The sequence below is a fragment of the Suncus etruscus genome, chromosome 5 (assembly GCF_024139225.1).
Source record: "Suncus etruscus isolate mSunEtr1 chromosome 5, mSunEtr1.pri.cur, whole genome shotgun sequence".
In the NCBI taxonomy this organism is placed as follows: Eukaryota; Metazoa; Chordata; class Mammalia; order Eulipotyphla; family Soricidae; genus Suncus; species Suncus etruscus.
In genome coordinates this window covers 68,834,394-68,851,339 of record NC_064852.1, presented here as the reverse complement: position 1 = coordinate 68,851,339, position 16,946 = coordinate 68,834,394, and the positions used below count along the sequence as shown (strand labels likewise).

Genomic DNA, 16,946 nt, shown 5'->3' with positions numbered 1-16,946 from the left:
CCCCCCCACGCCTGTATTCAAGACAGGCATTCTACTTTCACTCATTGACTGGAAGTTGAAAGCCTGTCTCAAATACAGGCAGAGAGGGGGATGGAGGCGTTTGCCTTGCATGCCGCTGACCCAGGATGGACCTGAGTTTGATCCCGGTGTCCCATATGGTCCTCTGAGTCAGGAGCAATTTCTGAGCACATAGGCAGGAGTAACCCCTGAGCGTCATTGGTTATGGCCCCAAAACAAAACAAAAAAAGCAAACAAATTGTTACTTCTAAAACACAAGGTATTGAATTATGGAACTGCCGGAGGAAGCGTTGAAGCAGATCTTTCCCAATGGAAAATTGAAAGAGGTCCCATAGCCTACTCAGAACCTTGACTGCACCCATGATACCCTAAACAGGAGTTTCAGGTAAACTGTGTTTGGACTTTTGACGCAAGGAACAGCAAAAAAAAAAAAAAAAAAAAAAGTTTATTTAAATCATTATTTCTGCAGAAAACAATTGCTCAGTGGTAGAAAGCTAGTTGAAGAGACCAAAACTTTTCCATCATGATGATGTTGTTATTTATTTTTCTTGCTAAAAGTAAAATAAATATTCAGCAAACATCTTAATGGTATTTCCCTGTAATTCATTATCAACAATTATCCATTGGCAGACATAGATCATAAAGCATAATTATCTCAGTTTAATACTTTTAAATTTATAGTAATCCATTCCTCTGAATGGGGCATTTATTAATTGTTCAGTACACATGAGGAAACAGGAGGAAAAAGGTAAGTTTAGACATTTCAAAACAATTTCCTGGAAAGAATGATTTTAGAAAAGATAAAGGGTGGAGGAAGAAAACCGAGGTTGTATATTTTCTTGATGCTATTTTCAGCATGCATTTCCCATAGATGCATCTTAAGCACTTTGGAGCAATGCCAACCAGGGTGCAATGTAGATATAAGTCAATATCATTACAACACAGGCACTTAAGAGGGAGACATGACTGATGCAATACACCTGCTTGCAGGAGGCGAAAGCTCACCCGCTCTGGGGAAATAAGTTTCCGATAGTCCATTTCTATTCCTTTTCACTTTGTCCTTGATTTATTGCCTTTGCCCAGATTCAGCATGACAAAGGCTTCAGCTTTCAGCACAAAATGATATTCCAGACTTTACTAACTATATTTGTAAGACAAGGGCAGCCAACAAAATTAAACTGCTGGCACAAAGACTTGCTGTTATTTAAAGCTGGAGAGAGATTGTGGAGGATTATTATTTATCAAAAAATATTTCAGTGTGAAACCAGTGCTTATTTCTACAGTACCATTGGATAGGTGCTAATGTATCTCTCACATTGCACTGATTTATTCTTTTATTTCCAATTTATTAAAAAGTCTGACAAATGTCAGTGGCCCATGGTACAGGACACCCAAGCTTACTTAGTTATTGCTACAGAAGGCTGGAAATCAGCACCTTCAAAGGGGATTTATGAGTTCTGTTCCTATGGATTTTATTATTGTGCTTTCATTTGAAGCAATAGGCATTTCATCTTTAATCTTGTCTTTTTAGAGGTCCCAACTACGAAAAGCAATACAAACAACTAAAACCTATCTGTATTACAATCATCAACATGATGAATTGGTTATATTTTTTATCTGTCTTTTAAAAAAGCGATGTTTCTTTTATATGTTTCAATCGTCTCTTTTATGACTTTTTTTTCAGATTTCTAACATACTTTGAGAGTAAAACTATTTATCAAAATTAGACGAGGATAAGAATAACCCATTTTATTATCTCTTACATCTGAAAGTTTTTCTTCTGTTTTCACTTCATGCTTTTAAGTAGTTATTATCCAGTGTAATTCATTCCTCTTGATTCTTAGTAGTGCTGCAGTGCACTAAAAGTTTATAGTGGATATTTTTTAAAATTAACTCTAGAATATGCTTCTAAAAATTCTTTTGTTTGAAAAATAAAGGCATGACATGTTATTAAAAGCTCTTAAGAAATTTAACTAGGAAATGTCAACAATGGCTAAGTATTACTTATGAATAGACAATAGGTGCTCAGATTATGCTAGATCAAGATTGGGTCCTTGAAAGTGTTATCTTGGTGAATCCAATCAATTTACTGAGTTTGTGGCAATTTCTAAAGACTGGTGTAATAATCCATTATGGTGTCAATTTACATAATCTTTGGGAAGGGCTGGGCATATTTCAGATAATATTAAAATTGCATTTAAAGAGAAAGAATTTGATCCAGTTATACCACACCTAGGGATATATCCAAGGAACTCAAAAACACAATACAAAAATGCTTTCTGCACACATATATTCATTGCCTCTTTATTTACAATAGCCAGAATCTAGAAAAAAAATTCTGACTTGACAACAGATGAGTGGCTAAGGAAACTGAGGTAATTATACACAATGGAATACTATGCAGGTATTGGAAAAATGAAGCCATGACATTTTCCTATACATGGATAGACATGGAAATTATTATGCTGAGTGAAAGAAGTCAGAGTGAGAGAGCTGGGCACAGAATCGTCTTACACATATTATTGTAATAATACCCAGAGACAATACAGATTCCTTCCTTCCTTCCTTCCTTCCTTCCTTCCTTCCTTCCTTCCTTCCTTCCTTCCTTCCTTCCTTCCTTCCTTCCTTCCTTCCTTCCTTCCTTCCTTCCTTCCTTCCTTCCATCCTTCTTCTTTCTTTTACTTTTCTTCATTATTTCTTTTCCTTCCTTCCATACTTTTCCCTTCCATTTTCTTTTCTTTTTATTTTATTTTTTCATTCTTTCTTTTTATTCATTCCTTTATTCTTTTCTTCCTTCTTTTCTTCATTCCTTTATTCCTTCTGTTTTCCTTCCTTCTTTTTCTACTCCTTCATTCTTCCTTTATTTTTTTCTTTCTTCTTTACCTACTCCTTTCTTTCTTCTTTCTTTTCCTCCTTCTTTCCTCCCTTTCTACCTTACTCTGTGACATAAGTGGTGTGACTGACTGACTGGGTATGTGCAAGTATACATGCTTTTGTGAGACAAGGTCAATTTGGAACATGTTGACTGTGAGAAATTCCTGAAAAAGTTTAACTCTCTAGCTGTTGGAATAATTTTATTTTATTTTTATTTTTTGAATTTTGAGTCACACCTGGATGCCCTCAGAGGTCACTTCTGGCTCTTTGCTCAGAAATCTCTCCTGGCAGGCTCTGGGGTCCATATGGGATACCGGGAATCAAACCCAGCTCTGTCCTTTGTCTGCTGCATGCAAGGAAAATGCCCTACCTCTGTGTAATCTCTCTGCCCCCCTGGAGTAATCTTCTTAACACTATACATATCTACCAAATTATGGATCTAAATTAATAAATTATTATTATATTAATAATTGAAGTAGAATGGATGCTATTTGTCAGTAAACATGTAACTTTCCTTAAATCATAAACAAAAAGAAATCCATAAGCAAAATTTAAAAAGGCAGACAAATTGTTGAGATGAAGTACTGAGCAACATGAAATGTTTTAGAAGGACAATAAAAATTAAGATCTGAAAAAGAGCTATCATGAGGTATTTCTCAATGGCCTGGCAAGACTATTTAAATAAAGTCTTAAATTGTTAAGGAAGTAGAATCATTAAGTACAGAAGTGCTTTTAATTAAGTTATTTTATCCATTTATTTTTTCACATATTAATAGAAAATCTTGAGTTTTTTATTAAAAATATGGGCATGAGTTGAGTATGCAAATGTATAATTAATTATGCAAGTTTATTTTCAGTTATCTTTTGTATATTTATTTGCATTCTTGATGAGAAATATAGCCATCTTTTAGCAATGTTGTATTTTACTACTTCGTATTCAAAAAATGGACCTGTTTAATATATATAGTAATTTTTAATAAAAATAAAGAAACTTGAGATCCAAAACTATATAAAGAAAACATGAGAAAGCCACTGCTATTTGTTTTTCTCATACTTTCATTAATATATTTTTGACTTTTAAACTATAATTTAATATATATTGCTATGTTTTTATTATTTTAGTTATTATAATCTTTTGTTTTTTGGTTCACATCTGGTGGTTCTGAGGGGTTACTCCTGGCTTTTCATGCTGGGATCATTCCTAGTGATTCTCAGAGCAATGCAGAATGCATATGGGAAGCATATAAAATGCTGAGGATTGAACACAGGTTGACCATGATAAGGTATATGTCGTACCCCCTGTGTGATAACTCTGGCCCCCATCTTCTCTTAATGGTTATAGATAAAGAACTATTTTCATAGGTTTAACTCTCACATATTATATTACAATTTTTGTTATATTTATTTTTGAAGTTTTCCATATCATTATGTCTTTTTATTTTTGGTATCTACCACTTGCAAATTCTGCAAAGAACTTCTGTCATTATTCACAGTGCAGAAAAGAGTGTATCCATTTCAAAGTCATTGTCACTTTTTGTTTGTTGTTTGTTTGCTTGTTTTTTTTTTTTTTTTGGAGCCCACACTCTGCAGTGCTCAGGATATACTCTTGGTTCTATGATCAAAGATCAATCATACTGGGGCTTGGTAGACCATATAGGATGCCAAGGGATCAAATATATGTTGGCCATGTACAAAACAAGGACAGTAGCTGCTGTAGTATGACTTTGACCCCATGATTGCCAATCTTGGCCAAATAATTCTTAATAAGTGGATGTTGGACAGATTTTCCTAGGTTCTTATGAGACAACACCCCAGATTTTATCTACTATATTTTAACAATGAATCATCTCTTCAGATAATATAGTTAATATCATTGTGAGTGTGGGGTACAGAATGATTCTCATTAGTTAACTATTGGCCTAGAATAACTCTCAACTAAAATTTGGGTATATAATACTTAACTGCATTTTTATTGGCTGTTGTTTTTTATCCCATAACTTTCTTTTACATATAATTTTTTCTTGAGTAAAATAGTTTGTAACAGACAGCAAGATAAACTCCAATTATCTTTCACCTCTCATTATTTGAAATTTATAAGATCCTGTTTAACCTCCCCAGAAAGTTTTAAAATGACTCAGACCACTCTCTCTCTTTCTCTCTCTCTCTCTCTCTCTCTCTCTCTCTCTCTCTCTCTCTCTTACAAACACACACACACACACACACATACACTTCTTGTCTCTCTCCCCATTTTAATTTCTCCCAGAAGGCCTGGGAGTCATCAAAATAAAGAAATACAATTTCTTATTAACAATCTTATCTTATCTTATCAATAATAATTTGATGGAGTTTGAAAGTAAATCATTAAGTTTCCTCACATTATCATGGCTCAGGTTAAACTGTATGATCTCAGGAGAAGCCATGCAGAATCATCCAGATAGACCAATTCTAGATGTTTATTTGGAATAGTGTAATGTAACAGATATTAACTGCTAAGCTTTAAATAATATTTATACAGAAATAGATAGCTAATATATACAAAGTAATTTGTGATTTAGTAGTATTTTAGAAAATATGTCTCATGTATATTTTTATTCTTATGTAACAGATAAATGCTAATATGAGTATTTAAGATCATTTTCCTTTGAAATGTATGGAAATATAAAGCTGACTAAATAACTCAGAGCTACAACACATGCCTTACAGATGGGAGTCCTGAGTTTTAATACTGGCACCAAAGACAGAGTTGCCCTAAATGTAGGCCAGCTTGTAAGAACTGCTAGGAGTGAACATATGAAAATATAGGAGTGAAAATATGAAAACAAACAACAACAAAACACAAAGTCTGATGATGATGCAATGATGCCTTTTGATAAAGTAAATGTTTAGGTAGAGTGATAGTACATCTGGAAAGGTGCTAGCCTTGCTTGCTGCTGATTTGGCTTTGATCCCTGGATACCCATGTGATTCCCAAAGCCAGTTAGGAATGATACATGACCATAAAACCCAGTATAACCCTAAAATCAAAAAAATTTTAATGTGTTTGTTAACATGCTATTAGTATCTTAGTATATAGGGTTACTCATAATTCTACTTTTAGTCACTTAGGGTTGTGACTTTGAGTTGATGTGCATCTTTTTCCATTGTCTTTTTTGGTTAGGAAAATAAATTATCATATGATATTTTAGTTTTTACAGTATTTTATTTTATTTTATTTTTTGGTTTGCCGGGCCACACCCATTTGGTGCTCAGGGGTTACTCCTGGTTAAGCACTCAGAAATTGCCCCTGGCTTGGGGGGACCATATGAGACACCGGGGGATCGAACTGCAGTCCTTCCTTGGCTAGTGCTTGCAAGGCAGGCACCTTACCTCTAGCGCCACCTCACCGGCCCCGCGTTATTTACAGTATTTTATTCAAATCTTGGGCAATTTATTTTTTCATCAAATCTATTTTACTATAAGCCCTAGTCATTAGCACCATGAAAATAATTCCTATAATTTTCTCCTCAGTTCATTATTTCCATCATATATACAAACAAAAATATATATGTCCATCATATATAAAAACTATGTACATAAATATATAGTTTTGATTATACCCAGTAGTGCTCAGGGATTATTCCTGGTTCTGAGCTCAAAGATCACTCCTGTGGGTGCTAGTGAGACCATACGGTATGCTGGGGATCAAACTTGGGTTTTCTGTGTTTGGAATAAGCACCTTACCCACTATAGTATTTCTCTAGCCTGTTTAATACTTTTTTCAACACTATTGGATATTTCTGACATTTAGTATTCCAGTTATAATCTTTATTGAATTTTTAAAAGTTCTTTCAAATTGTCACTATTATTTTAAATTATTTTATGTTTCGTGAATTTGTGTTTGTATTAAATTAGTATGTTTCTAATTTTTCTTCTTCCTAAATTATTCATTTTATTTTGGTTATATAATCTATCTATCTATCTATCTATCTATCTATCTATCTATCTATCTATCTATCTATCTATCTATCTATCTATGTATGTATGTATATATAATTTATCTTTAATCCTGGGTTACTTAAAATATCTGGTGATCTTTGTTATTTCCTGATGCATATATATGATGAATGCTCTAAAGTTGAGTTAAATATTTGATATGCTAAATTTGTCAACATATTGGATTTATTGGGATTATGTGAGTAGACTCAATTTTAAAATAAATTTCTGAAATTATCATATAAGTGTTTTATGGGATAGTTAATTTCTACTACAGAAATCTTCTCTGATTGCCCTAAAGAAAAAAAGAGTTGCATGCATTATAACACCTTTGGAAAAGACAAAAAACAAAACAAAACAAAACAAAAACAAGCAAGCAAACAAAAACACTGTATTCTCACTGCCTAGTACAGTATTCATATGTCTTTTCATTTCTATATTTATTCATCTATCTCCACTTTGCTAGATGCTTTGACCAAGAGCAGCTTTAATAGTGTACAGAAGCACAAGTCTGCATCTCCCCTGAGATTCTTGCAGTCTGCCTATGCAGAAATTTGAAGTGTAAGAGTCTTCCTCCATTACCCATTGTTAGATTTTCCAAAACATACTATTTCTAAAATATACAAATAATCTCTTTGGTTGGATTGTCTGAAGTTCTTGCCCTCTCACTTTTTGTATTTTACTGTGGAGGAGTTTGGAAAAAGATAATACATGTATGCATCATGTTCCAACTTTAAAGAATAACATCCATCTACAGCATGAATCATCTTAATAAAAATACATAAGTAATCCAAAGTTATCCAATAAATAATATTCAAAATGTTTGTTCTACACTGACACCCCCATTTGAGATTTTACACACACACACACACACATATATATTCATATATATATTCATATATATATGGATTTTGGGTCACACCCAGAGATACTCAGGGGTTACTCCTGGCTCTGTGCTCAGAAGTTGTTCCTGGCAGGCACAGGGAAACCATATGGGATGCCGGGATTCGAACCAATGTCTGTTTGAGTCAGCTGCTTGCAAGGCAACTGCCCTGTCACTGTGCTATCTCTCCAGCCCCCGAATATTTCTATTGATAGTGACTGTCACATTCTTCTGGCTATTTTTGGAGCTCACTGATGGGTACTGATGATATCTAGATATTCTTTTGTTTTAAATTATTTGTCCTGAATACTTTAGCATGCACCAAAGAACAAGATGATGCCAAACTCATTTATGTGTAATACAAAAATATTAAAATAGATTTTTTCACTTATAGACTGGTGAATCATTTTTGCTAACCCATATCTTAAACAGATTTTATAAGTACACTAAGGGATAGTTTAAGAAGTGTTCATCCATGATGTTACTGTTAGAGCACACAGTCTACATTAAAGCTAGATCCAGTGTGAAAAAAAATAGTAAGTGTAATTGTAGTTGAATGCACAACACAATGGGGAATAAAACAGCATAATAGTGTATCATACACTTAAGCAGGCTGGTGGGTTCTGCTGGTTCTTGATTTGGTTAGATTTCTGCACCAGTTTGCTCAGTTATAAAATGTTGGATTTTTAGTACCAACTAAAATCATGTAAAAATTAATCAGATTTTTAAATATAGAATTCTAAGTCTACATCTTTCTATATATTGTAAACTTTGAAATGATCAGCTATTAATACTGTATTTAAGAGAAAAGATCAAGTGCTCATGTAGTTGGTGTTGGGCATCTTAATTATTCTCAGGTTGAAAACCTCTTTTCTTCATTGCACCTCTAGAATAAGAAATTAAATTTACAAAGTCTTCTTGTCCTGAGATTTTACCTTTGAACTATTTCCACGGATCTTAAGAGTCTTTTCTGCTATCAGTTGAAATACCTTTTCAGAAATGTTCCAATAATTGAACAACTGTTCTTTTTTATTTTCAACAAGAGCAGTTATTTACATTAATTATGAGACTCATGAGATTTATTTTCTCCCCTCATGTTCATTGTTTGCTAAGTGAGAAAAGGCATCCACTTGTTTCTGTGGTTTCTTCATCTGTACATTTGGGATAATTGCAGTTGTCAAGGGTCTCATAGCAGTCTTGCTGAGGATTAATGAGATCCTATTTGTAAAGTGTTAGGAGAAATTCATATTAAAGATGTGGAATAAATACAAAGAAGATTTATTATAAAAGAGTCAAGGGCTTGCTGGTAACTGAGCCACCTTGATTTTCTTAAGCCAGGGGAGTGATGATTAGGGCTGAGTTTTTATCTTTAGGAGTACAAATTTAATTAGAGGTTAAAGGATTAAGTATGTAGTTGGAGCCTTGTATGAAGAAAGCTTTTATGAAGTAAAAGATGTATATTTTATTCTTTTTAAACCAGTTGACCTATAAAAGCTTATATTTTGAAATATGATATTAATTAAACAGAAGACTGAAGATTGGGGCTATTACTGTGACTTAAATAATTTTTATGCAGTAAGCATGCCTAGATCATCTTTATTTTTCTATTTTTTTAGGTTTTTAAAAATTATTTTATTTAAACTCCCTGGTTTACAAGGTTTTTATAATACAATTTTCCCCACAGTTACAAAGTTGTTCATGATTCAGTTTCAGTCATACAAAGTAAAACACTCTCCACCAGTGTACATTTCCCATCAGCAATGTCCTTAGTTTCCCTCCCATCCTTTCCCTTACTATTCTCTTTTCTGCCTTTCAGGCAGTCGTTTGTTTTTCTTTTAATCAATCTTACTGTCTCATTCTCTTTTCTTTATGTTTTCTGTCTTTGGTACTCAAGACCTGGTGATGCTTTTTGTTCTGACTTATATCTTTTCTCCAACAGGTATACGTTTGGAGGAAAGTATCTAGAGCCTGCCCTTTCACTTTCAATTTGTCACAATAATGTTATGATCTAATGGAAGATATAAGGCAAAAAACGTGATGTACTCTAGGAAGATATTATTGGAAAGACCAAAAATCAGAAATGTAGGCAAGAAATCAATCTAAAGTATATATAGATTATATTAAAATCTTTGGGGAATGAAAATTAGAAGTAGCAGAGTTGCTGGACACGACCTAAAGACTTAAGTGACCAAGACAATAAGGACAAGAAAACAAGTTTTAAAGGCAGGATAATCTTAGGCTCTTAGGATTTTTTGACATTCTGGAGAATGTCACGTATATGTGAAGTCAGAAAGGTGGAAGGTGACAGAATAGATATTTTGCAAGACAGTAAAAACATAAAGATGTTCTAGAGTCAACAGACTCTTAATTTTTATGGACTACAGTTTTTGAAGACTGTAATCCCTCATTGGTTCTTTCTGTGCCCTTGAATCAGTCTATTGAAACATTAAAGTGTCTGGGTTAATAATTATTCTATCCAAGGTATGTGTAATCAGAAATGCAGACAGTGCAACTTGTGAGTGTATATGTTAAAATAAGATTGATGAGGAAATACTGAAGCAAAGTCAGGTGGACCATTTGGTACTGGAGGACTGTTGAAAAACTACCACAGGAAGGTGACCTATGAGTCTGCCTAGATTTTATACCCAAATGATTTTAGCATAAATTGATGACCTTAGAATAAGTACATACTTAATGTTGATTTTTTTTGCCATCAAGAAGAACAAATGATAAAGAGTAGAAAGGGAATCATTTGAGAAAAAAATTTCATTTGCTCTGGGAATACAAAAAGGGAATTTGAGGATCAATCACAGAAACATCTTACTGTATTAAACAAAATATAATGTCTCCTAGAGATCACTGATTTATTTTTCATGGCTCAACTAAAGAGTCACAATATCCATAAAACCCATTCTAACACTTCCACTTAAAATGACTTGGTCACTCTTTAATTTTTTAACCCACTCTTTATGTAGAACTATATATACCCTAATATCTCTGACATATTATTGCACTTGTTCATGTTTTTGTATCCAGACCATATAACAAAAATAGGACAAAGTCCTTTCTATTTCTGTCTCTTCAGTGCATGCAATTGTGTGTCAAATGCAGAAATTTCTGAGAATATTTATTAAATCACAAGTTTGAGGAACTCCCTGGTGCTATGGCATAGACATATTTGTCATAAAAATGTTATGAAAGTATATCTATATACTTCTATAAACTTCAGTTTTTTACATAAATTTTCTCATTAATCTTTTATTCTGAAAGTTCTGTTTTTTTAATAAAATGGAAAATTTAATAAATGTTCAATCTGATAACCTCTTTTGTTGAGAACATACTACATTCCTTGCAATACTTTGAAATTTGACTTAAACTTTAAACATATGCCATTAATATCAACTAAAATATATATGGTGATTATGTAACCAAAGAACAAATATTAGGAAACATTTCTCAATAAGATACAAAAAAAAGGAATCATTTCTCTATGTTCTTAGAATGAAGTCAAAATAACAATGATATACTTAGAAGAGTGTTATCCATGGAAACCCTAAGATTACTGTATCCTTAATCAGAATGCTTCATATTTTTTATTAGTTTATAGTATTCCTACTGAAGAATAATTTCTTTTCCCTGAAATGGATTTTAAAATGCTACAAATCATCTACTCAAATATGTAAAACAGCAGATGACTTTGGGAGAACACAAAATATATTTAGTTTGACAACAAATAGTGTTCTTTTTTTGTTACAGGAACATGGTAGTTGCTTCTATCAGTTTTTATCTTCAATGACATGTGAAAGGTCCAAAATCAAATTGGCGGTCTCCACAGCCACTTGCAGGCCACTTTTTTTTATTTGAAATTTCTTGTGTCCTCAAACCCCAGACTCTGGACCTACAACTGATTATTTTCCTTAAGGAATGTCCTGATCCCCAAAGTGTTTTTTTTTTACATCTTTTTTTGTATATTTCATAATTTAAAAGGGTTCTTTATTTAAAAATAAGGTCATGCTTGTTTGTTTATTTGTTTGTTTTTTGAAAATACAGCTTCAACTGAACCTTACTAAATCTTTATTGGGGAGTAAGATAAAGGAAAAGAAAAAGGAGAATTTTAAACTAGCCAAATCCAAGTCATGCTAGAGAAAATCTTAAAAGTAAGACTGAAAAAAAAGTAAGACATTGAAAAACAAATACTGCTTTCTCTTTTCCTTGAACGCCTATATTCAAAAATTTTCAAGCCAATAATATTGCTCAGATCCTATACCTCTCTTCACACCATTACTGGATTCTTAACTCAGAGAGTTGACTTTGCAGTCATTTACAGTGACATGAAACTGGGCATATTCTTCTTTTTGCAACTTCTTATAAAAATGACCCTTTTACTATAATTTTATAAGATTCCCAAAGGAGTTATAAATCAAATAAAAAAGGTTTAGATACCTGTATTAGCAAAAGACTCATAGCTTTGTCTCAGAGAAGTTAAATCAATCTTATAAAATCATTTCAGAGAACATCTTTACATAGTTAAGTCATTGCTTATATTTGCTCTTTAATATCTTCTTAATCTTAAACATTTCATAACTTATGGTAGCTTTTCAGGGTGTTGTTTTCCTTGAACTATTTAAAGTCACATTACAAATATTCCTAGCTCCTTACAATGTAGTGTCCCCACATCTAGTTCACTGGCAGACAATTAGGTCAGAACTATAAATCTATTTACATATAGAGAATAAGTAGAAAAAATAAGAATTCTTAATTTCTTATAGAAGCATTGGGAAGTTTGTAAATGAAACCTTATTAGAAAGAAATAGCTCTTAATTGACATGAAAGAAGGGATTAGAAAATCACAAATATAATATTTGGAAAGAAAAATGAAGGTTATTTTTCTCCAACATCCAATGCTAGAATTTTTATGATAATTTTTGGGAATTCATTATTTAATTATCATTTGAATCTCTGTTACCAAGGAATTTACTATCACTCTTTAGAATCTCCAAATTTATAGGACATTACTAAAGTGATATATGCTTCTCTGAATCTTAGGGACTGAGAAGTAAGTGCACACTCTCTATAACATGTCTTGGATACTCAATTCCCTGAATCATATTGTGATAACATCTTCACACATAATTTATAATTTAAGTCATTATTTATAAATGTATTAATAGTCGAGTTTTAAACATACAATGTTTCAGCACTCATCCTATAACCAGTGTCAACCTCCCTCCAACAATGTTCTCAGAGTCCATCCCATGCCAACACCACTCACTCTACTACACCATCATAACTGTCAGCTTTTTAAGTTCTGTTGTTAAAGTTTATGTCTCATGGTTTCATTGCTTTAAACTCTGTGGCTTGGATATTTAGTTCCGTCCTTTCTAAATACCATCAATGCACCTGAGTCCCCTGGCACTTATCCACCGATATTTCATATCTGCCTTTCTTGACCTCCATTCAATATCTTTTCTTCTCCTCATAATACTCTGGGACCAGGAGTGTTATAGATAAGTCCCATTTAAGCCTTTATATTCCTTCATGCAGTTAATCTAAATAGCACACATAAAGGATATACTGTATGTCTTCTTCCTTTGCACTTTTGCAGCTACCCAGAAATCTAAATTATTTGTTTTGAGACCACGTCTGGAATTTCTCAGTCTTCTCCTGGCCTTCTCTTGGCTCTATACTCAGAAATCATTCTTGGAGGTGTTATGGGGAGCATATGTGGTTATGGAGGGTTGAACCAGGTTTGGCTGTGTGAAAGTCAAGTGTCTTAGCTCTGTACTATCACTTTAGCCCCTGAATTATGTTTAAAACTTAAAACAAAAGGAATGCTTAAATACTACACTTTGGCAGTGTTCTAAAAATGCTAATAGTTATGCAGAATTTTCACAGATGTGGTGATGATGATGATGCATTTCATCCCTTAGCATATAACAATAGAGAAATGTAGAATTCAAGAATGTTTGAACAATTAAATTCAAACGAGTTAATATTTTTTCAAAATACTTGATGCAGTTTCCTCTTTACGGTTAAAAATATAAAATATAGAATAAGTTCCCAGAGACAAGGTTGATGAATTAAATCTTCTTTCTATTTCTTGCATACTATGGTATATTAAGAGTTATATAAGGTTCAATATTCATTTATTTATACTAAGATAAAATTCTAGGTATATTAATATCACTAAAGACATAGGACTGTTTTGAATAATAAGTGAACTAATGCGACATATAGGTACATAATATCATAGGAATAGGTAACATAATATCATATCCCTCATTTCCATGATGATTTGTTGATATCAATATACGTATAGTCACTGTTTCACAGCCACACATGTGCCAGATGAACCATATCCAAATAATCCTCAGGAAAAGGTGCTAAGTCTTTGGCCCTATTAAAATATCTTACTATAGTCCAATCACGTCATCACAGCATTATCTAGAATAGAGGACAGACATCTGGTTGATATTTAGGAGAGATAGTTCTGGTAGAGCTGTACCTTTAAATAGGCAGTTGACCTACACTAACCAACTAATCCATGCCTTAAGTGTCTATAGCCAATCTTACACAGTTCATGGAGATACTATGAGGATGTTATTTAAAAACAGTCATGCCGATATTATAATTCTAATTACAAAATTCACCAGATAAATAATAGATTTAAATCAATACTAATTCAATTCTGTACGTTCTTTAAAGCTAAAGGGTATTTTGTTGTTGTTGTTGTTGTTTTTGTTGTTCTTGTTCACCACTCAGAAATCACTCTTGTCACTGTTCAAAAAGCACCTTTAATGTTGCCCGAGTGAACCAAAATGTGGTGCGAGGGATAAGACAGGGTTGGTACTTGCTAGGTAAGGAAATTAGCCCCCGCACTCTCTCTGATAACTAAAACTGAATAGTTCTGGAATAACAAGTCATCATTCCACTTCATTTGTTCCTCTTCTCTTCTTTACTGCTCTTGCAATAAGTGAGTTTTATTACGTCCAGGTGTCTACTATCATTATTGTTCTTTTATCCTTGCTTTAGTACCATACAGCATTATTTTGAATGCTAGTAATAAGAAATGCTATAAGTAAGAAACAAACAGAAACAAAAGAAAAACAAAATGAAGTAAAAAGGAGAACAATTGAAATAGCTAGTGTGTTCATAATTCTAGATATCCTTACTTCTATCCCACCAAGAGTCAATCCTTAGTTTTGGTGAAAGGGTCTAAAGCCCAGACTTGTTGCATTACATCATTAAACTTCAAGAGGAGTCAAAAATTTTTGCTTACTAACTAGAAAGCAATGCCTGAGTCTATACTACAGATACGTGCATAATTTTATTCTATTCTAATTGGAATTGAACATATTTTCATCCTGTAATACATGGATGATCAACAATCCTCATTTCTTGATGAGACTATATCATGTGTAAATAAACACCGATTTTCTTAAAGCTATTAAAACTGGTATCATAATGTCCCTTATATGAAATATATTCTAGTCTCTTTTAGTCTTACCTTAGAAATTCCACTTATCCACATAATACCTTAACCATATGTTTCTCAAAGATTGATTCTCACAAAAAGTCCTTTACTACACAGTGTCATGCCTAACAACATTGCTTTATTACAGTCAATCGATTGCTGTCAATACATTCTTCATTTATGGTATTTGTTTTAATAACCTGAGTAAAAGACATTATAGCAATAAAACACAATATATAAGGATTCCTCATTAAATTATTGTATGCACGAGCATTCTCATTTATATTTATATTCTACCATAGAATAAATGATAAAGAATCATTACTATACAATTGAGACAAATCAAAGTCAAGTTACTTGAAACTTGATATTGAATCAGAACATCATTTACAGCACACAATGAATGGTAAAGTATAACCAAAGGTTTGGCTGAAGTTTTAGTCATAAATGTCCAGGATATGTCAGTCAAAATGCTGCAGATATCTGGAGGCCATAATTTGTCACTGTAACATAAAATAATACTTCATTAGGCAGGATACCATTAGTACTCACCATTTTTGCAGAGCATGATTGCCAAGAAGTTCTGAGAAGAGTTGACATAAAGCAAGACACTGGGTGACTGGGATGCCATGAAGCTGAATGCAATGTTTTCCTTGGATGGAGCTGCATCTATGTATATTGACGATGATGAAAGATTTATATTTTTGGTGACTGGATAAGGTTCTTGAAACATATAAGTTACTGAGGTGCCAGCCTCAAAAAAAGCAGAAACTTCTGTAAGATATAAGTAGAGAAAACACACAATAAAATATTTAGTCAATCATTTGCAATAGCAAAAACTGATTATAATATTAGCAACTGATCAGAGTAATGAATTCATATCTAACTCAATAAGCACCGGATATGCATTTTTTAAAAGATTGTTCGTAACAAAATTAAAGTAGAAAAATTCTTGTTATTGCTTGAAAATGAGAAGCAAAACTTTTAAAAGTAGCACCCAATTATAGGTGAAGAGCTAGAAGGAGTTTAGATTTAAATAAAGACTTTTAAATACAGTCTAATATGCATTTGAAGAATCACTATAATGTGATGGAATGATTTATTGAGTAGCAAGGAAAAAGTCTCCAGAGTCTGCATTGTACAGAAACATTTGACTAGAATCATCTCACTTGGAGAATTTCATAATCTTTGTTTATGTTTTATGGTGAGTCAAGAGGACTCTGAGTAATCACTGTTACTAAAAGTAGAATATTATGGAAGAAACATTCTCAATAAACTCCAAGGTGTTGGGTAAAGTGTGAGGAGCTACCAAAGGAGATTTAAGAAATACACAGAAAAAGACTAAGTATAGAGGAGGAACTTCTGTAATCAATTATTTTTTAAATTTCTAAAACTTGATACTAAATTTCAAGTACTATCAATGGCCTGGGAGATAGGCTTTTCTATAAGAAATAGTTCCTATAAAAAACACATTGAGATAATTTTGTGAACAGCATGGAGACATAGATAACTTTTATAGACTAGTGATGCTCAATTAGAAGCAACATGCAAATACCCCATCAAACCTTTCCTTTATGAACTTTTTGATATGTTATCCTTTTAATCCTGTGAATTTAAACAAGTATTTTATATATTTGATTTTCATATTAGCTTCGTGATCCCAAGCAACTTAAGGAAACTCTTGGAGGCTGACTTTTCCTCTGGCAAACTAAAATCATACTACTT

At 32.8% G+C, this 16,946-nt stretch overlaps 1 protein-coding gene across 1 annotated transcript in view; it reads right to left on the bottom strand.

Moving 5' to 3' along the window:
• Nucleotides 1-16,946, bottom strand: part of CNTNAP5 (contactin associated protein family member 5) — a 939,273-nt gene that overhangs the window by 85,555 nt on the left and 836,772 nt on the right. The window contains exon 19 of the mRNA XM_049773789.1: nt 15,774-15,995. Within this exon, the coding sequence (XP_049629746.1) occupies nt 15,774-15,995 (222 nt within the window). The remainder of the gene's footprint in view (nt 1-15,773; nt 15,996-16,946) is intronic.